The following is a 21,548-nucleotide window of genomic DNA, read 5'->3' as shown; positions in this document are numbered from 1 at the left end:
GTCCTCAATGTATTTATTCCAGTTCATATTGCCCGAGAATGTCAGGCCGAGGAGTTTGAAGGAAGAATTCTTAGGTAGGGAGTTATTTGTCATGGATATCAGTGGTTGGAGAGGCGTCTTGTAATTGTTAAAAGAGGGCAGATTAATCTTACTAGCATTAAATGTTAACTTCCATTTACGTCCCCATTCCATTACGGTGCGCAAGTCGAAATTTGGTAGAAATATCCCATACAGATCGTCAAATAGGAGGCATCTTCATATTTTTTTCCTTTTAAATATGGTAATTTGAAAAGTTTCTCCCAGTAAACACTTGACTAATTCATACATTGTACTAGCAGAGAGACGCAACGTTAATTTATACATTGTACTAGCAGAGAGACGCAACGTTAATTTATACATTTTACTAGCAGAGAGACACAACGTTAATTTATACATTGTACTAGCAGGGAGACGCAACGTTAATTTATACATTGTACTAGCAGAGAGACGCAACGTTAATTTATACATTGTACTAGCAGGGAGACGCAACGTCAATTTATACATTGTACTAGCAGAGAGACACAACGTTAATTTATACATTGTACTAGCAGGGACACACAACGTTAATTTATACATTGTACTAGCAGAGAGACGCAACGTTAATTTATACATTGTACTAGCAGGGAGACGCAACGTTAATTTATACATTGTACTAGCAGGGAGAGACAAGGTTAATTTATACATTGTACTAGCAGAGAGACGCAACGTTAATTTATACATTGTAATAGCAGAGAGACGCAACGTTAATTTATACATTGTACTAGCAGAGAGACGCAACGTTAATTTATACATTGTACTAGCAGGGAGACACAACGTTAATTTATACATTGTACTAGCAGGGAGACGAAACGTTAATTTATGCATTGTACTAGCGGAGAGACGCAACGTTAATTTATACATTGTACTAGCAGAGAGACGCAACGTTAATTTATACATTGTACTAGCAGGGAGACGCAACGTTAATTTATACATTGTACTAGCAGGGAAACACAACGTTAATTTATACATTGTACTAGCAGGGAGACGCAACGTTAATTTATACATTGTACTAGCAGGAAGACGCAACGTTAATTTATACATTGTACTAGCAGACAGACACAACGTTAATTTATACATTGTACTAGCAGAGAGACGCAACGTTAATTTATACATTGTACTAGCAGGGAGACGCAACGTTAATTTATACATTGTACTAGCAGAGAGACACAACGTTAATTTATACATTGTACTAGCAGAGAGACGCAACGTTAATTTATACATTGTACTAGCAGAGAGACGCAACGTTAATTTATACATTGTACTAGCAGGGAGACGCAACGTTAATTTATACATTGTACTAGCAGGAAGACGCAACGTTAATTTATACATTGTACTAGCAGGGAGACGCAACGTTAATTTATACATTGTACTAGCAGGAAGACGCAACGTTAATTTATACATTGTACTAGCAGGGAGACGCAACGTTAATTTATACATTGTACTAGCAGACAGACGCAACGTTAATTTATACATTGTACTAGCAGGGAGACACAACGTTAATTTATACATTGTTCTAGCAGGGAGACGCAACGTTAATTTATACATTATACTAGCAGGAAGACGCAACGTTAATTTATACATTGTACTAGCAGGGAGACGCGACGTTAATTTATACATTGTACTAGCAGGGAGACGCAAAGTTAATTTATACATTGTACTAGCAGGAAGACGCAACGTTAATTTATACATTGTACTAGCAGACAGACGCAACGTTAATTTATCCATTGTAATAGCAGGGAGACGCAACGTTAATTTATACATTGTACTAGCAGAGAGACGAAACGTTAATTTATACATTGTACTAGCAGAGAGACGCAACGTTAATTTATACATTGTACTAGCAGGGAGACGCAACGTTAATTTATACATTGTAATAGCAGGGAGACGCAACGTTAATTTATACATTGTACTAGCAGGAAGACGAAACGTTAATTTATACATTGTACTAGCAGGGAGACGAAACGTTAATTTATACATTGTACTAGCAGGGAGACGAAACGTTAATTTATACATTGTACTAGCAGGGAGACGCAACGTTAATTTATACATTGTACTAGCAGGGAGACGCAACGTTAATTTATGCATTGTAATAGCAGACAGACGCAACGTTAATTTATACATTGTAATGGTAGGGAGACGCAACGTTAATTTATGCATAGTACTAGCAGGGAGACGCAACGTTAATTTATCCATTGTAATAGCAAGGAGACGCAACGTTAATTTATACATTGTACTAGCAGGGAGACGCAACGTTAATTTATACATTGTAATAGCAGAGAGACGCAACGTTAATTTATACATTGTACTAGCAGAGAGACGAAACGTTAATTTATACATTGTAATAGCAGGGAGACGCAACATTACCCGCGATTCAATAAGGATCAACAAATGCTCAACATTTCTTATACTTATATTGTCAAAGAAACCAGGACAAGAAATAAGCCGACTCCCTTTTTTCTTTAGTGAATCAACCGACTGTTTTTGCAGACATTTATTTACAGGTACTTTTCTAGTCACCCTCAGCCACCGTGCATAACATCTATCTCTGTCCTTCTCTAATGTGATTCCCTCGTGAGCCACGTGTTTCGAACACGTTTCATATACGTTTCGAATCCTTTCTCTAACATGATTCTTGTCAGCGCACACATTTTACTTCTTAAAATGTTTTTTTCTATCTTTGTTGCCGTGATGTCATTTCGTTCATAACTCGGTAATTTGCATACATCTGCCATATGCGCGTCCGCACTCTGTTACAGATATACATGTTCTTCCTTTGCAGAGATAAAAGTAAGGAAAACAAATATAGCAAACATACTGTCACTAAAGCGTAAAGAGCTACTTTGGTACTGATTCAGAACTTGACTCAAGGTTACGTCGGCATCTTCCGGTAGCTTACTGTATGCTGCCGTACAAGCAAACAAAAAAAGCCGACAACATTAGCCAATCATCTGTAAGTGGACGACAAATCTGAAGTAAATCGATCCACTGAAGCAAAATAATATTTTTTTAATCCCAAATTATTTATTTAAAACTTTCCCCTATGAAAAAAAAATCATCTTTTTTTATCATTTTAACATGTAGACACCGTCACAAAGAAATCAGGACAAGAAATAACTCCACTCACTTTGTTCCTTAATGAAACAGCCGACATTTATTTGCAGACATTTATTTACAGGTACTTTTTCTGTTGTCCCCGGGCACCGTGCTGAACACGTCTATTGGTCTTTCTCCGACGCGATTTTCGAATACCGCTCTCTCAAATCTTTTTCGAATACCGCCCTCTTCTCTTACGTCATTCACGGTATACACACACTTTTTTTTAATTTTCTTGTTGTGACGTCATATCGTTCACGGCTCGGTTATTTGTATACACTTTTGTTACATTTTTTTTTTTTGCTTTATGCAAATGACTTCAAAGCGTCCATATACATAAGGTATTTTTTTCTGTACCTTTTGGTGACGTCAGCAGAGTTTTTATACATACCTTTCACCCTTTCTTCCTTTTGTATGTAGAATCAGTATAATCGCTTTTTTTTTCAGTACTGTCTCTGGTTTATATCTGTACCATTTGTCAAATTTATTCAAAATGTAGTTGTTTGCATAATTCGTAGTGTGTCGCTTTTCAGAAGCAATCCTGACATTCAATTTTCGTTCAAGTAGAAAAAAACGACATAAACAAATCCAGAATTTCCGGCGATTGAAGTGTCCTTTGCTGCAAAGGAGTGCCTATTTATTTCGTTTGTTGTTTGTTAGTCATTTTATGTTTTAGAGGGGGATAGGGTGTGCTTAAAGTTCAATTGTATCATTTTGATTATTCAAATAACTACTCTCGCCTTGGATGTTATTCTCACAATGCTTCGGCTGATGTAATCTCCGATCTTCTTTTTTTATTTTTTTTATTTAATTTTTTTTTCCCCACAGTCATCACCACTTATCAAGGCCCGGAAGCCACTCAGGGATAAGGGTTATTGCAAGTACATTACGTTAGTGTGGAGATTTGATGAAGTGTTTACTTAAGGGGGCGGTTCATTAGGAATTTGTTAACATTAGACTTGAAGACATCCAAGTTGTAGTCCGGAGGGAAGCAGGCAGACGGAACAAAGGAGTCACCACTTATTAAGACCCGGAGCCCACTCGAGGATAAGGGTTAATGGGTATACATTAGTCAATGGGATTATAGCATAGTAATCATAAGTAGTGAAAATTTTGTGAATTGGATTACTTAGGGGGACGGTTCATCAAGAATTTGTTTACATTGGACTTGAATTGCGTGTCGTTGTTTGATCTGCCTTAAATGTCGAAACGGCGCCTGAAGATGATTCCAATCAAGGGAATGCCAACCTGAAGAATATTCCAGCCAGAGGAACCACCAGAATGAAGACAAAATCTGCCTTAAATGTCGAAGTTATGTCAGCATGAGGACGATTCTAACCAGAGAAACTCCAAGACAATTCCAGCGGCCCGGGCAACAGACTTTATATACGTGTTCCATTTCAGATCAGGAGTAAAGGATAAACTCAGGAGCTTGTCAAAACATGAAGCCTCCCCAAGACGAAAGCCATCCATTTCAATTGATGCTAGATGAGGAACAGAGCGTTGATGATGTAAAGTTAGAAGCTTGGTTTTAGATGCATTAAAAGATTCCAGTTTCTTATCATTTTTGCTCTAGCAAGAGATGGGGCATCCTAGATATTAACCTATTATCTCATACAGTTTAACCGAGAGATCTCTTTTTAAATTATATCCATCCTTTTGTGGAAAACGTCATCCTTAGAGAGTGAAGGGGTCAGCCATACCCAAAATCCCAAAATCATTTTTCTTGTGCGTGTATTGGTATTCATATTAAACCCCCTTTTTTCTATTACAATTTATTTGCTTTCCAACCAAAACAAAATGTGACACAAGGTCGTTTTTAATGTGGGGTTAAACCAGCTCCCCGAACAAAAGGTAAAAGAGGCACTGGCTGGGTTCAGAAATAGTAATTGTCCCAGTATAAAGGGTTTCCCCTCCATCGACTGGGACAAATTACCTTAAGTACAGCATCTGCAGAACAGATACCATACTTTGATCTCGGCCCGAAGGTCAAGAACAACAGGGTATTCATTTGCTCCCCCACCGAGCAAATTAAGCACAAGGCCGATTTTTTGTGAGGAGTGAAGGGGAAATGGGACCAACTCCCCGTGGGGTAAAGGAGCTGGATAGCTAAAATTGGTATGAAGGGTTGACCAAGGTCTTATATGTGGGGCTGCCCCCACATATGGTCTTTGCTTGCAGTATCTGCTGGAACAGATACTACACTTTGATCCCGGTCCGAAGGCCAAGAACAACAGTGTATTTATTTGCTTCCCCACTGACCAAATTAGGCACAAGGCCGTTTTTTAATGTGGAAATGGAGGGAAGGGGGAGGGAAGGGTGTACCAGCTCCCGAGAGGTGGGAAATGGGAGCTGGATTAGAAACTGTTGGTATGAAGGGTTGCCCCTTCAGTGACCAAGGTCAGATATGTGGGGTTACCCCCACATATGGTCTTTGCTAGTCATAGCTGGTCTTTGCTAGTCTTAGCTTTGCAGCATCTGTCGGAACAGATGGTATTTATTTGCTCCCCCACCGAGCAAATTAGGCACAAGGCCAATTTTTAATGTGAGGAGTGAAGGGAGGGGGAAGGGAAAAAGGGGACCAGCTCCCGAGAGGTGGGAAATGGGAGCTGGTTAAAGGTCAGGCATGTGGGGTTGCCCCCACATCTGGTCTTTGCTAGTCATAGCTAGTCATAGCTAGTCATAGCTTGCAGCATCTGTCGGAACAGATACTACACTTTGATCTTGTTGCCCGGACCCCCGAGGAGGTTTCGGGCAGTTGCAAAAGGTGCGGTAGGCCAAGAACAACAGAAAAAAGGAACCCTTCTTTTCTATTTACTCTTTTACTCTGACAAAAAGACGTCCAACCGACTGATCCTCATATCGGGCCATTGTGTCACAATCTGGTACCGTTTCTAAGACATTTACGTAACACATAGGTTAGTCATGCCATTGACCGACCTATAGTGTTACAGCTGTTTGTATCGGATAGTCATAGCCGATGGTACATCTTATTTCCAAGTGTTTTTTTCTGGTATATGTTCCCAGGATTTGCTGCTGCATTCAATGTTCAACTTTTCATAGGTGCATTGTAGATTAGCCGGCCCCAGGCAGAACTTTACAGATGGATTAAAATTAATTTTAGGCATTTTTTTTTTCTTAAAAATATCACCATGATTAATTTATCAATTTTTTCTTTCAGATTATTAAAATATGATTCTTAGTTTTTCGGCAAAATCTTCGCACATGTCGATCTGAAAACCGCCATTTTTTTCAGTCAACAGAAAAAAAAGGTATTTTCAGTCGCAACGATCCGTGATGCAGTGATTAGAGTAATTAGAAAAAAAATAGTTGTTAAAGTGAAGGTTTAAGGTTCAATCCTCAATGTTGACGATAAAAAGAATACAATTACTGAGTCCAACAGAAAGATTCTTTAGTTCAGCAAGATACACCTGAAGAAGGTCTGAGGTTATATCAACCGAAACGTTGTGAGAATGGCACTAAAATGAGAACAGTAATCCGAGAAATTCAACTGATGCGAATATTTTATAAAGTGTATGCCATTGCGCCAAATTTAATTCCGACCAAAAAGAAAATTCCTACAGAAAAAATATTTGCACATTTTTATCGAGCGAATGAAACAAAATTCTTATAAAAAAAAATGACGTTTATTATTTTTTTTTTTTTTTACATCCAACAACGGAGCTGAAGTCGATGTTTTGCTTCTAAAATAAAATATGTAAATATATATTTTTAGAGATTAACTTAAGGCTACTTCTTCCAATCACAATCGAATTAATAATCAGACGTTAGGATTAATACGGTAAAAAATTATAAATTACGCCCTGCTTGTGCATATTGCTAATATATATATATATATATATATATATATATATATATATATATATTGTGCATATTGCTAATATATATATATATATATGTGTGTGTGTGCGTGTGTGTGTGTGTGTGCGTAGTTACTGCGTTCTAATTATTATTATTCTACTTATTCTTACTTTTACTCTTCTTCATCTTCTTCATCTTTTTCATCTTCTTCATCTTCTTCATCTTCTTCATCTTCTTCATCTTCCTTCCCAACAACTTCCTAGAAACAAAACTAAAGTATCTCAGTCGAGAAGGATCTATTCTTCAAGGAAACAATCAAGAAACCAATGGTTTCAGGATTGATTAAATTATTTATTCGAAAACACTTTTATTCACCTCCACATTACTGTTACTTCTACTACTGCTATTACTATTCATTACGCTTCTTTATTAAAGGGGATAATCCATATTTGTCAAACGTTAACTAACGTGCTTTTCAATGTTTCTTTTCATTGGTGTCAGTTGATTTTTGTTTGTAAACGTTTTATTTATTTTCCTTTAGACATTTTTTTTCATTTCATATTTTTTGAATGATCGTATGTCGATCTTCAAAAAAAAAATCTTTATTTATTTATTTGCGGACTGTTATCCTCATTTTCGTTGTTATTGTTCTTTCACTACATTTCGGTCAACTCATCCTCTGGCCTTCTTCAAGTGGTTAATCACAATAGGACAGGAATGCTGAGTCTTGTAACTGTATCCCTAGTAATAACTGCCTTCCATAGTTGTTGTTGTCTGACCACGTTTTTGGCCAACTAATCATTTTTGGGTAGGATTGAAATTGCTATCTTCAGACAATGCTCACCTGGAACCGTAGATATTCAACGCCTCTATCCATTACGCCATAGGCCTCGAAGAGCAATCAAGGTTGCGTTTTTTTATTTTATAAATCCAAGTTTTCTTTCGTTCTTATATGTCAAGTCGGTTAAAAAGGTTTGTTTATTTATTTATTTTTTTGTATTAAAACCATTATAATTTATTTTTTTATATTATTATTACTTAAAAATATCAACACGATTAATTTATAACTTTTTCTTTCACATTATTAAAGTACCATTGGAATCTAAATCTAGCAATTGATAAAGTTTCGAAAAGTAATTATGCGAGGAACTCAGAAAGAACGACCCGTCTCGCATTAACTTTAAAGAAATAGAAGAAAAAAAAAGTCACAGCCTTTACACATTCAAAAGGAAGATAGTAACGCCTGGGATGTGGGAACGATCAATAAGAGAGTCGGGGACATGGTATATATAGTGCAAGGACTAAGGCATACCCATAAACACCAACAAAATCTATTAAGATGTCGGTCGGATGACACCAGCGACACACCACCATTGGAGGAAGAACCGATCAATCCTAAAGAAAAGAAATATTAATAGCTTTTACGAAGAAAAAGCTTGAGAGGGGATGTTGGGTGCCACCCTTACAGATTCTGACGGTGGACTATTTCTGGCGTCATTTCAGGTCTGCTTTCCAGTCAGTCTGGACCAAGACTCAGAAGGAGAGAGTCATGTTATAAAATGCATAAGCGTATGGTGGCGAGAAGGAACCAGACAACCAATATGTGTTTAAATTTTAAAATGATTGATTTCTCAGTCGTTTATTCAAAGAAACAGACTTAACGAGACAGTACAAACAAAGTGTTCAGAGTTCGTAAGGATGTGAGAATGTTCATGAAGGAAGGTTTTTGGTGTATAGTCAATGTTTGTTACTTTTTAGGAGAGAAAAGTTGGGCGCTAGTATGATTCAGAATGAAATGAGAATGTAAGTGTTAATTCTCGCTGTTGGTATTTCCACGTTTTATGTGCGCGAACATGGGTTTAACGTCGGGTGGGGGTGGGGGGGGGTCCGACGGAGCCAATAATTATCCCATGCTGGTCGACTGACTGTCTCTGGCTCGACTGACTTTTTGTCGCGACGGCTACTGTTTTTATAGTGGTGCTGCGGACGTTGGTGAAGACAAAGGGAAAACTAATAATTAGCTTATATTTTGCTATCTTAATTGTGTTTTTTTTATTGTGCTATAATGTGTCTGTTTGGTGTATGTATGCATGTGTTATATCGATTTTAAGCTAATAAATTGTGAATGTAATCTAGTCGGTGTTGTACGGCTGCATTGTTATGTGAATTATATATTGGTGTTTATATGCTTAGGAGTTGCGTCTGCTGTGATGTTCGTGTTTTGTATTTTGGTTTTGTCTTTTGCTGTGCGGCTTTCTGTGGCGGTTTTCTTTGTTGAAGTAAGGTACGAGTTATTCTAATTATGTGTGTATCTAAAGAAATGGGATTTGGAGTTGTCATGTGTGTTTATTGCGTTCATTTGTATTGACTCGACGAACAGATTTTTCTTATCGTCGCCATTGTTGTTGCCGCGCAGCTGCTGTTGATTTTCTGGTTTATTCATGTGAATATTAAGGAATATGCGAATATAACATTCATTGTCCTTCAGTTGTGCGGACTTTTCACTCAACTAACATACTTCTCTTTATTTCTTTTAATATATTATTCATTTCACTGTTTCCGAGTCTTCTCGTTTTTCTTTTCAACACATACATCACAACAATTAAAACTAGTTCATCTCGGATCACAAATCAAAAAAAAAAGAAAGAAGAAATCTTCGTTAAAACAACAAAGAAAGCTCATTACCTATATTAAATAAGTGTCTGAATGACTAAGAATCTGATTGGTTGACTAGCAAACCCAGTACCACGTGGATATATAAAAACACGAAGCAATATCAATTCTATGCATTAGCCTGACGAATTTTCACGAGGATTAAACGGGGAAAATTCTGTATAGCTTAATTACGATATATTTTCTTCAAAAGTTACTACCTAGCTTCCGTGTAATAATAATAATAATAATAATAATAATAATAATAATAATAATAATAATAATAATAATAATAATAATATAAACCGGATAGTGTAGCAGGAAACAAAAAGACTAATGAATGCCAAATTATTGATGTGGCTTGCTCACACGGCATCAACTTAACAGGCAAAAAGAATGAGACAATACGAAACTATCAGAAACTAAGGGTGGAGATTGCTAAAGTTTGGAATAACTTTTATCGTGCCATTTATTATAGGTGCGCTTCGCTCAATTTCAGATGATCTCATGAAACAGCTGAACTCCTTGGGAATCAGATACAACATCACCGTACTCCAGAAGTCAGTTCTGCTTGGTTCAGCAAACATCCTACGGCAGGTGCTTTCCATTTAATTGACTCTTTGATTATCCTCGCTAGCTTTGGCGATGGTTTATATATATATATATATATATATATATATATATATATATATATATATATATATATATATATATATATAGGAAGAAACACACAAGGCTGTCTTCTATGAACGGTTTTTATTCTTGCAGAACTATATTGTCATGCATTTTCCTATCAAAGCAAAGAATTTATAATTTTTTTCTGAAGACTATATGCTCGAAAATAGACGGTATTGACATAATCATATATTTGTTTCTGCTTAACGAAACGGATCTGCAAAAATGTACCGAAATTTTAACATGCTGGAGAAGCTGATTTGTATGAAAAATAAATACTTGAATCTTGGAATGTAACTATATATATATATATATATATATATATATATATATATATATATATATATATATATATATATATATAACTGGAAATTCTTTTAATTCTTTTAACTTTCTTGAAGTTTTACCGTCACTGGATTATTTATCTTCCACCAGACTATCCATTCATGTGTAATCACCTTTTTCTTTACCATATTCCCTCTGCTTCATTTTTTTGTTTTCAAGTAAGATCTTTGACTTACTTGTTGTTTCATCAAATACTTCTGCATGCAAAATCCGATCATGCATTTTGCTAATTCCTACCCTCTGATGAGAAGGAAAGTATTTCTTCGAAACTCCGCGGATTAAGGACTATCAACTTATCTAGTGTTTCCTTTTCAGATTAAATATGTTTTTAACTCATTTCAAAGTGTTTTTAATATGTTTTATTAACTGTTTGCTCATATATATATAACTCTCTCTCTCTCTCTATATATATATATATATATAACTATAACTATATATATATATATATATATATATCTGTGGAAATATTCTTCTCCATTCACTTATATTTCCTTTTTATATATACCAATCCTTATTTAAGAAGCTCAATGTAATTACAGAGCATATAATGAATAGATGACACAAAAGTCTATATTCCATATTTCATGATTTTGACCATCTTACAATTTATTCCTTTCATTCAGTTAACATTTACAATACTTGACAGTAACTGTTTCGTAGCACAAAATCATTCATTTAATTATTATATCAATCAATGAATCTGTTTTGCGTTTAACTCATCAGAAGGAATAGCAACTATCATTCCGTCAAAAGGGAATGAAATGTGTTTGGAATCCGAAAATTGGAAGAGCAGCTGCAAATATCTTATAGTTTGCTTAGATTACCTCAGTTTGTAACTCTCTCTATATATATATATACTAGCATAGCCCGGTGTTGCCCGGGTATTTGGAGGTGAAAAAAGCGGTCAATTTTTTAACTTTGACCCTTAAAATTTATTGTTTTGGCCTCAAATCAAGTTATTAAGTTATATCCATGTCCAAGGAACCTATATCTAAAATTTCACGTGTTTAGACCCAAAATTGTTGGAAGAGTTTGGTAGAGTTCTCAAAAGTCAAATCGTTGAACTTTGACCCCTTAATCGCCAAATTTCTGACCAAAAACCGATCACATAGATTTTCCCAAATCTTAGTACCCTGTATATCAAATTTTGAGTCTGTAGGCTGAAAATTGACAGAGTTATTGCGTAGGTAAATGTACACAGACAGACACACAGATACACAGATACGTTCACTTTTATAGATATAATAGCATTTTGGCCCGGCGTTGCCCGGGTGTTTGGAGGTGTATGTTGAGCAAAAAATAAAAACGGTAAATATTTTTAACCTTAGCCCCTATTATGACCCCTTAAAATTTATTGTTTTGTGCTCAAATGAAGTTAGTAAGTTAGATCCATGTTCAAGTTACCTATATCTAAAATTTTAAGTGTTTAGACCCAAAATTGTCGGAGGATTTTAGTAGAGTTCTCAAAAGTCAAATCGTTGAACTTTGACCCGTCAATCGTCTAATTTCTGGCTGAAAACCGATCACATAAATTTTTCCAAATCTCAGTACACTGTATATCAAATTTCGAGTCTGTGGACTAAAAATTGACAGAGTTATAGCGTAGGGAAATGTACACAGACACAGACAGACACTTTCACTTTATATATATATATATATATATATATATATATATATATATATATATATATATATATATATAACTACTTCATTTACTCACATAAATTTAATATACGAAAGTATAGATTTATGCGTAAACTTTAAGTATTTACTTCAAAAGTGCTCAATACGTAGGTAGAGCTAGTTAGTAATTTATAAAATATATATGGCGATTAAGCTACACTGAATATTTTGCGTTTCATCCACTTATAGGATTCGTCAGGCTTATGCGCATAAGCCTGACGAATCCTATAAGTGGATGAAACGCAGAATATTCAGTGTAGCTTAATCGCCATATTTTTATAAATTACTATATATATATATATATATATATATATATATATATATATATATATATATATGAGACTACTGTGGGGCCAGATTTATATTAATCATTCTATGTGAGAAGTGGTATAGCAAGTACTTTGTTCATATTATATTTAAATTTCTCCATACTGCTATCTGGTTTTGATAAATGACTAGGAGAAGAATACGAACAAAAAAACGTGACGTCTTTGCTGTTGCGCCCATCGCCAACCGGAAGTGACGTTAAGAAAAAAGGAGATGACTTTCGAAAATATCGGCGAAAAAAGCGACCCCTCCCTGTAGAAAAGTGCCCTGTTGAGGGTGAAGGAAATAATGTATTTGGCCAATTTTTCGATATTTGTCGTCCGAAGGGTCGAGCTTCAAAATGATACCGATACCGTGAAAATCCGTCGCCTCTGTCGAAAGTTTAGGCATGCATGCATACATACATACATACATACATACATACAAACATGATGATGATTGCAACGTCTTGTCAGACGAGTGCCACTCCCTCAGACATTTAAAATCCATGAGCCCAAATGCCTGAGGGAGTATCTATACAAAGATGATGTTACAGAGTCTTAGCTTTGTACGACAGCTAAGTCTCTCTCTCGGTTCAAAATGTTGACATCCAGCAACAAGCAAGAGCAAGATAGCCAGCAACAAATTAAACTGCAGACCAGCTTAATGCGGGTACTGGTCTCCCGCTTTATGGTTTTTTAAATCAGAGATTTGCTTCTCCTAGAAAAGTTGCCTTCACCACGGTTTACGGGAACCCTCTCCACCCCAATACACATACACACACACAAATATACACGATGCTAGTTGGCCGTTGACCCAGAAAAAGAGTTCATCCGCCCTTTGGAAGGTCTTGTTTTTAATCCTCCAGGGAGACTAGCCGCCCTCCTCACCAAACAAGTCTGGTGGGGGAACCAGTTTAGTCGCCAGTGACCCGACCATGAGGCAGGTAGTACTGGGTTACATAGTACCAGTAGTATATGACATGACCTGACATATACAAACAAACATACATACATACATACATACGTACATACATACATACATACGTACATACGTACATACATACATTTAAACAGACAGTTCAGATTTATATTATAGAAGATCATTTAGCAATAACACTAAGGAAAGGTGCGGAATCTGTCCGAGATTATGAAGAATGGATACGTTGTAATCGAATTTGCCAAGTTAAGAGCGTCGCCGAAAATATCAACAGATTTCATATCGGACTTGGACAGTTTCCCTCAATCATTTTCCGGGAAACTCTTTCAGATTACTTCAAGTACAAAGTACTTGAACGACGAAAATACACGAAAACAGACCATATCATTGAATCATTTTTGCAAAGTTGTGTTCATTGGAAACGTGACTCGTGATTTTTAAATATTTATATACGATGCTTGGTTGGGTTTTTTTAAAATTAGCTTCATATGTTTCTCTTTATTTTATTATTTAATATATATATATATATATATATATATATATATATATATATATATATATATATATATATATATATAGGAAATTTATTACTGTGAGTCCAGAATGAGTTTACAAATTGTTTCAGCTAGAGGAAAATCCTCAAAGAGAGGAAAAATCCAACTAGCATCATCAGAATTCATAGATGTCCATCTATGAATTCTGATTATGCTAGTTGGATTTTTCCTCTCTTTGAGGATTTTCCTCTAGCTGAAACAATTTGTAAACTCATTCTGGACTCACAGTAATAAATTTCCTATATACTGCTCTGACTACACATTGAGCACTCTAGTCCGGTTTTTTCATCACTGGTAAATAAATATATATATATATATATGATAAAAATTACAATAAGTTTACCAAGTTTCTTTTGCCTCCTGTTCCCCTTACCTCACCCTTTTTTTTAACCAAGTAAGATCTGTGACTTACTTGTAGTTTCATTAAATACTTTTATATGCAAAATCCGATCCTGCATTTTGCTAATTCCTGTCCTCTGATGAGAAGGAGAGTATTTCTTCGAAACTCCGCGGATTAAGGACTATCCACTTATCTTGTGTTTTCTTTTTTTAAAATTAAATATGTTTTTAACTCTTTTTCAAGATGTCTTTTAACATGTTTTATTAATCATTTGTTCATATATATATATATATATATATATATATATATATATATATATATATATATATATTGTGACGGTACCACGAGCCTGTTTCTTGACGAGAACCTCCCTGTACGGTACCAAGGTTGGAGTTCTCAGGGAAAATCCCAAGGCCGGGCACGCGTTTTAAGAAAAAGAAAAGTTTGACGGGTACCGACTGCAAATTATGCGGTCTCTATGGTACAGTGTCCAGGTTCAGACCAGAATCGTCGTGGAATATACTCGAGGCACTCACGGGCGGCAATGTAAGGCAAACAAAAGAGACACGAGTCGACACGGGTATGAGAGTTATTAAATCAACAATTTATTTAAACAAATTAAACTGGGTAAAATGTAACTACGAAAACAGAACATGCAACTGAAATCATAACTGAAATAACATGAAAAAAAATAAATAAAAGATTATATACATGCAGACAATGATTTGGGACAAGGAGAGGGGGTGAGTGATATTTCGATTGTCTTAGGAAGGTTCTTTTTGTTCTCTTCGATGAGAATCAACGAGATATGAGTGATACTCAGAGAGGGGGGGGTCACACTGAAAGTCTCAAGATATAGAGATAGTTTTTCCCTCTTCCCTCTATATTTTTTTCTTTTCTTTCACCCTTTTTTTCTTCTTCCCTTTTTTCTTTTTTTTTATAGTCAATGATATGTTACTTATGGGCCGATCAACAGGGGGGGGATTCAGCATTTAGGAAAAAAACCTTAGTTCGAGGGTTGCTTTTCTTTTCCCCATTTTTTTCTTTTTCTTTTTCCTTTTTTTTTCATGGGGCATTCAACAGTTCACATAATTGATCGAGCAAAAACAATTTAGAAAGAGTTACTTAACTTCTTTGGTTGAGTCGACGTTCAATTCACCCGAAGCTTCTTTCCCTTTTATGAGGTGCTGGTTTGAAGGATCGATTCTCGTAAATTCCATTCCATTTATGCTAAGGTGGATATATGTTATTCCTTATCAGCACGGCGTGAATTCCAATCGATTAGTGCCAAGGTGGGTATATATTGTTCCTTTGTGGCACGATACGAGTCGACGAGATGTTTTTTTCTCTTTTTTTTTTCACCATGCGAATCAACCGCGGTGTTTCCATTTTTCAAGCAGAATGCCCCCACACATGTTTCCGTGTCCACCGCCTTCGTCGAACTGCCTTGATTCTCCCGCCTTTTTCTTGTTGGCGACAGTTGAAGGTCATTGCGTGGGTGTAGAAATCTAGGTCGCTCGGCCAGCCTCATTTTGACTCCGTCTGCTAAGAATTGGGTGTGGGAAGGGGTGTCTGCTTAATTGATATATATGAAGGGTGTGAAAATGTTTCTCTTAACACCTTCCTCCATAAGAGAAAAAAAAAAGAATTGTTCCTCTTTTTTTTTATATTTATATGTATTTAAAATAAAATTACTCGTATGAGAGAAGAAAATAATATTTGAGATTAAGGACACCAACTTGTGTCACTCTAAAGAAATGATGTTCGTGGAGTTTCCATCACTTTTTCCTACAGCTATTTTATGAATTTTCCCCCGCCCCTTTTCTTCCCTTTCTGTTTCGAATCTACGTGATAAGGCGTCCGCTATTACGTTATCCCGACCCCTTACGTGTCTGATGTCTAGGTCGAATTCCTGCAATATGAGACTCCAGGAGAGTACTCGCCGGTTTTTATTTTTCATTCTATTGACGCATATCAATGGGTTGTGGTCTGTGTATAGGATAGTCGGGCCATGCACCGAGGATACATAGACTTCAAAATGAGATAAACTCATCACTAACGCCAAAGCTTCCTTCTCTATTGTGGAGTAGGATTTTTGAAACTTGCTCAGTTTCTTTGAGTAGTAACTGACTGGGTGTAGTTGATCATCCTCCCCCATTTGTAACAGTACTGCTCCTATCCCGCTATTGCTGGCATCTACCGCCACACTGAAGGGTTTGTCAAACGATGGAGCCTTTAACACTGGCTCGCTGCTTAACATTAGCTTGATCTTCTCAGCTGCTTCTTGACATTCGGGTGTCCATTGAAATCGATTGTGCTTTTTCAACAGCTCTGTCAGTGGCGCAGTGAGACATGCAAAATTCCTGCAGAACCGGCGGTAATACCCTGCCATGCCCAGGAATCTCCTTAAACTCCTAACATTTTTTGGTATGGGATAATTCTTTATCTCTTCTACTTTGGCCTTTGCTGGGGTGATCTTCCCATGGCCAACCACATGCCCTAGATATTTAACCTCGGCCTGGCAGAACTCTGTTTTAGCTAAGTTTATAGTTAATTTGGCCGTTCTTAACCTCTTAAATACTTTTTCAATTGTTTCGATATGTTCTGCCCATGTGTCATTGTAAATGACTATGTCATCGACATATGTATCTACGTTTTTAATCCCAGCAAGGCATGTGTTCATCAGTCTTACAAATGTTGCTTGGGAATTCTTCATCCCAAATGGCATTACGCGATATTGGTATGCTCCTTCTGGGGTTACAAACGCCGATATTTGCTTGGCTCTCTCGGTTAGAGGCACTGCCCAGTATCCCTTAAGAAGGTCGCATTTGGTGATGTATTTGGCATGTCCTATCTTATCTATACAGTCGTCTATTCGTGGCATAGGGTATGCGTCTGCCTTGGTTATCGCGTTCACTCTGCGATAATCTGTACAGAATCTCACTGTTCCGTCCGGTTTATCGACCAGCACGCACGGTGATGCCCATTCACTTTGACTGGGCTCTATTATCTCGTGTTCGAGCATGTAGTCTATCTCCGTTTTCATTATCTCTAATTTCTTCGGACTTATGCGATACGGATGTTTAATTGGTTCGCTCTCCTTTAGCTCAACGTCGTGCACTATTGCTCTTGTGCGCGTAGGTGCGTCAGCAAATAGGTCGCTATATTCTGTTACCATTCCTTGTAACTTTTGCCCTTCTTTCGGCGGTAAGTGTGCAAGTTTGCACCCTAGGTTACTCATTATCTCCGAATTCTTTAACTTAATGGGTGGGTCCTTTTCTACAGGAAGATCTCTTTCGGGGTACTCATCACTTACAGCTTCATTGTGACACTGTGCTGTCAATATTGATTTTTCTCCCGCCCTCCTGAAATATTTTTTCATCATGTTCACATGACATACTTGAGTTTTGTTTCTACGCTTGGGGGTAGATATCTTATACTTTAGTGGGCTTATCTTTTCAGTAATTGTGTACGTTCCCTGATATTTCGACTTGAATGGTTGACCATTCAGGGGTATGAGTACTAACACTTCCTCTCCTTCTTCGAACTTTCTATCTACTGCCTTTTTATCGTATGTGGTCTTCATGACCCTCTTACTACTTTCTAGGTGGGTCTTAGCTAACTTCCGTGTTTCGGCTAAGGTTTGTCGCATTTTAGTGACGTAATCCGTCATGTTATTTGGCAAGGGTTCATCGCTGACCCATTTCTCTTTTATCATTTTTAATGGTCCTCGTACCTGATGACCGAAGACTAGATCGAAGGGACTGAACCCCAACGAGTCTTGGACGGCTTCTCGAGCTGCGAAAAGCACAAATGGGATCCCCTGATCGTGTTCCATACAATAGCCCCTGAGCATGGTTTTCAGGGTGGCGTGGAAGCGTTCCAGAGCCCCCTGCGATTGAGGGTGATAAGCGCTGGATTTTATGTGGGTGATTCCCAGTTGCTCCGTAGCCTGCTCGAATAGCCTCGACGTAAAATTAGATCCTTGGTCTGTCTGTATGGTTCTGGGTAGCCCCATTTTAGTGAAAAAGTTTATCAGGGCATCTACCACCTTTTTCGTTGATATGTTGCGCAGTGGGATCGCCTCTGGAAACCTTGTGGACGCGCACATTATAGTTAATATAAATTTGTGTCCTGTTTTGGTTTTGGGTAGCGGTCCTACACAGTCCACTATTATCCTACTAAACGGTTCTTCCACTGCCGGTATAGGTTGGAGTGGGGTCGGGGGAATATTCTGGTTTGGTTTTCCAGTCTTTTGGCACGTCCCACAAGTTCTACAGAACGTTTTGACATCTCCCACGATTCCTGGCCAGTAGAAATGTCTGGTCAACTTTTCTAGGGTTTTGTTGACACCTAGGTGGCCCGCCAGTGGTATCTCATGTGCCACTTTCATGATATCCTCTCGATACCTGTCGGGTACCATTACTTGTTCCCGCACAGTATCTCCCGACTCTCCCTTTGTCTTGGGGGCATTCCATTTCCTCATTAGTACGCCCCTATTGAGGAAATATTGACTTTTTGATTTGTTAGGATATTCTTCTCCAACCCGACAGAATAAGGGTTTTAGGTCGCCGTCATTCTGTTGCTCCTTGATCAGCACTTGTCGTGGCACGGGTAAACAAGGTTGGGGTGTTACCACCAGTCTCGGTTGTTTTTCCCCTGACGGCTTGTCTTCTACATTTCCCTTCTCTATCGCTCTACTTCTTGTGGTCACCCCTATGGGTTTCCCGTCTTGATATTTCGCGATGTCATTTCCTAGTATCATGGCTACCCCTGTCATTGGTAATTCGTCAATTACGCCTACAGTTATTTCTCCTGAGCCCCAATCCGACACTAAGTGGACTTTAAATAGTGGAATCGTTATGGGTCTGTTTCCTATGCCCCTTATCGTGGTCGCTCTACCTGCGGCTCTTGTCGCTTCTTTAGGCATGCATCCTCTTTTCACTAGGGATTGGGATGCTCCCGTGTCCCTGAGAATGTTAATGGGTTCCCCTTGACCTTCCTTATCTCGCGCGATATATCCTTTCGATATGAAGGGTTCGTACGTTTCATCTATTCCCTGAGATATCGCCCCTTGTGGTTTGGCTGGGGTATTCCGATTCATCTCCGTGAATCGTTTCGCCTGACACTTCGTAGCTACATGACCTGGCTTCCCACAGTTGAAGCATACTATAGGTCTCGCTTCCCGTCCCAGTACTGGTCGGTTGGTTGTGTTGAGGGGATTTCTGATGGGTACTCGTGGATTTTCGTACAGTGTCTTTACTGCACAATGTTCCCTGACCTGTGACTGCATGGGTCCCTGTAATTTTGCCCTGCTTCTCTTGTGAGTCAATATGTATTCGTCGGCTGCCGTGGCTATATCGATTGCTGTTTCAGCCTTTTTGTCGGTCAGGTGTATCCTCATGTCATCGGGTATGCAGTTTTGAAATTCCTCAATTAACATGAGTTGTTTCAATTTGTTGAAGTTACCCTCTATGTTTTTGGCATTGCACCACCGATCAAAATAATTCTCTTTGAGTTTAACGAACTCTACGTAGGTTTGTCCCTCGCTTTTCTTTGAGTTTCTGAACTTCTGTTGGTAAGCTTGTAGGACGAGTTCATAACTTTTAAGAATTGCTTCTTTTACTACCTCGTAATCGGCACAGTCTTCCGCTGGCAGTGCCGCATATGTCTTTTGGGCCTTACCGCTTAATGCCGTTTGTAACAGCATTGCCCAACACTCTTGTGGCCAGCCCATATTTAGGGCGGTTCTCTCGAAGTGCGCAAAGTAATCGTCCGCCTCCTTTTCTACAAATTTTGGGACCAATCGCACTTGTTTAGTTATGTCGAATCTGTTTTGTCCGACTTGCTGTGGCTGGTGAGCTATACTTAATTCGCTCATCCTAATCTCTTGCTCGATTCGAGCTTTTTCTACCTCGGCTTTCGCCATTATTCTGGCTTTCTCTAATTCGACCTGATCAGGAGTCATGGTCGTTTTCTCCGCCGGTAAATCTTCCAGCACTTCTTCATCGAAGCGGTCATTGTCTACCATGTGCTCAGCTATTATTCTCATTAACTGGCTTTTCCTCATAGCTCCCCTAACCTCTAGGTCTAATTTCTTTCCTATTACTATTAGATCATCTTTTTTTAATCTATATAATTTATCTGGGGATGGATTTTTAAGGAATTCGTTGGTGTCCGTCATTTTGCCTTACCGTCCGTGTATCATGCACAAGTATGTTCACGAGGATTTTTTTTTTTATTCAAGCAAGGAAATTACACTTGCTTGGTGTATAACTGATCTCCGGAGAGCCCCCATGTGACGGTACCACGAACCTGTTTCTTGACGAGAACCTCCCTGTACGGTACCAAGGTTGGAGTTCTCAGAGAAAATCCCAAGGCCGGGCACGCGTTTTAAGAAAAAGAAAAGTTTGACGGGTACCGACTGCAAATTATGCGGTCTCTATGGTACAGTGTCCAGGTTCAGACCAGAATCGTCGTGGAATATACTCGAGGCACTCACGGGCGGCAATGTAAGGCAATGTAAGGCAAACAAAAGAGACACGAGTCGACACGGGTATGAGAGTTATTAAATCAACAATTTATTTAAACAAATTAAACTGGGTAAAATGTAATGTAATGATATTTCGATTGTCTTAGGAAGGTTCTTTTTGTTCTCTTCGATGAGAATCAACGAGATATGAGTGATACTCAGCGAGGGGGGGTCACACTGAAAGTCTCAAGATATAGAGATAGTTTTTCCCTCTTCCCTCTATATTTTTTTCTTTTCTTTCACCCTTTTTTTCTTCTTCCCTTTTTTCTTTTTTTTTATAGTCAATGATATGTTACTTATGGGCCGATCAACAGGGGGGGGATTCAGCATTAAGGAAAAAAACCTTAGTTCGAGGGTTGCTTTTCTTTTCCCCATTTTTTTCTTTTTCTTTTTCCTTTTTTTTTCATGGGGCATTCAACAGTTCACATAATTGATCGAGCAAAAACAATTTAGAAAGAGTTACTTAACTTCTTTGGTTGAGTCGACGTTCAATTCACCCGAAGCTTCTTTCCCTTTTATGAGGTGCTGG

General features: G+C 37.8%; 1 protein-coding gene across 1 annotated transcript; it reads right to left on the bottom strand.

Moving 5' to 3' along the window:
• Positions 1–8,327: 8,327 nt before the first annotated feature.
• Positions 8,328–20,671, bottom strand: LOC145266383 (uncharacterized). The gene is made up of 4 exons (XM_080122015.1): positions 20,021–20,671; positions 18,015–19,918; positions 16,548–17,852; positions 8,328–8,388 (listed from the first exon to the last, which is right to left on the bottom strand). Exons 1-4 carry the CDS (start codon positions 20,669–20,671, stop codon positions 8,328–8,330), a joined length of 3,921 nt encoding a protein of 1,306 aa, XP_079978141.1.
• Between the last annotated feature and the right edge of the window lie 877 nt (positions 20,672–21,548).

This window comes from Euprymna scolopes, chromosome 41 (genome assembly GCF_053919585.1).
Source record: "Euprymna scolopes isolate OS-2025 chromosome 41, ASM5391958v1, whole genome shotgun sequence".
NCBI lineage: Eukaryota > Metazoa > Mollusca > Cephalopoda > Sepiida > Sepiolidae > Euprymna > Euprymna scolopes.
Note: the sequence above shows the minus strand (reverse complement) of the source record. Positions and strands in the feature narration are given on the sequence as shown.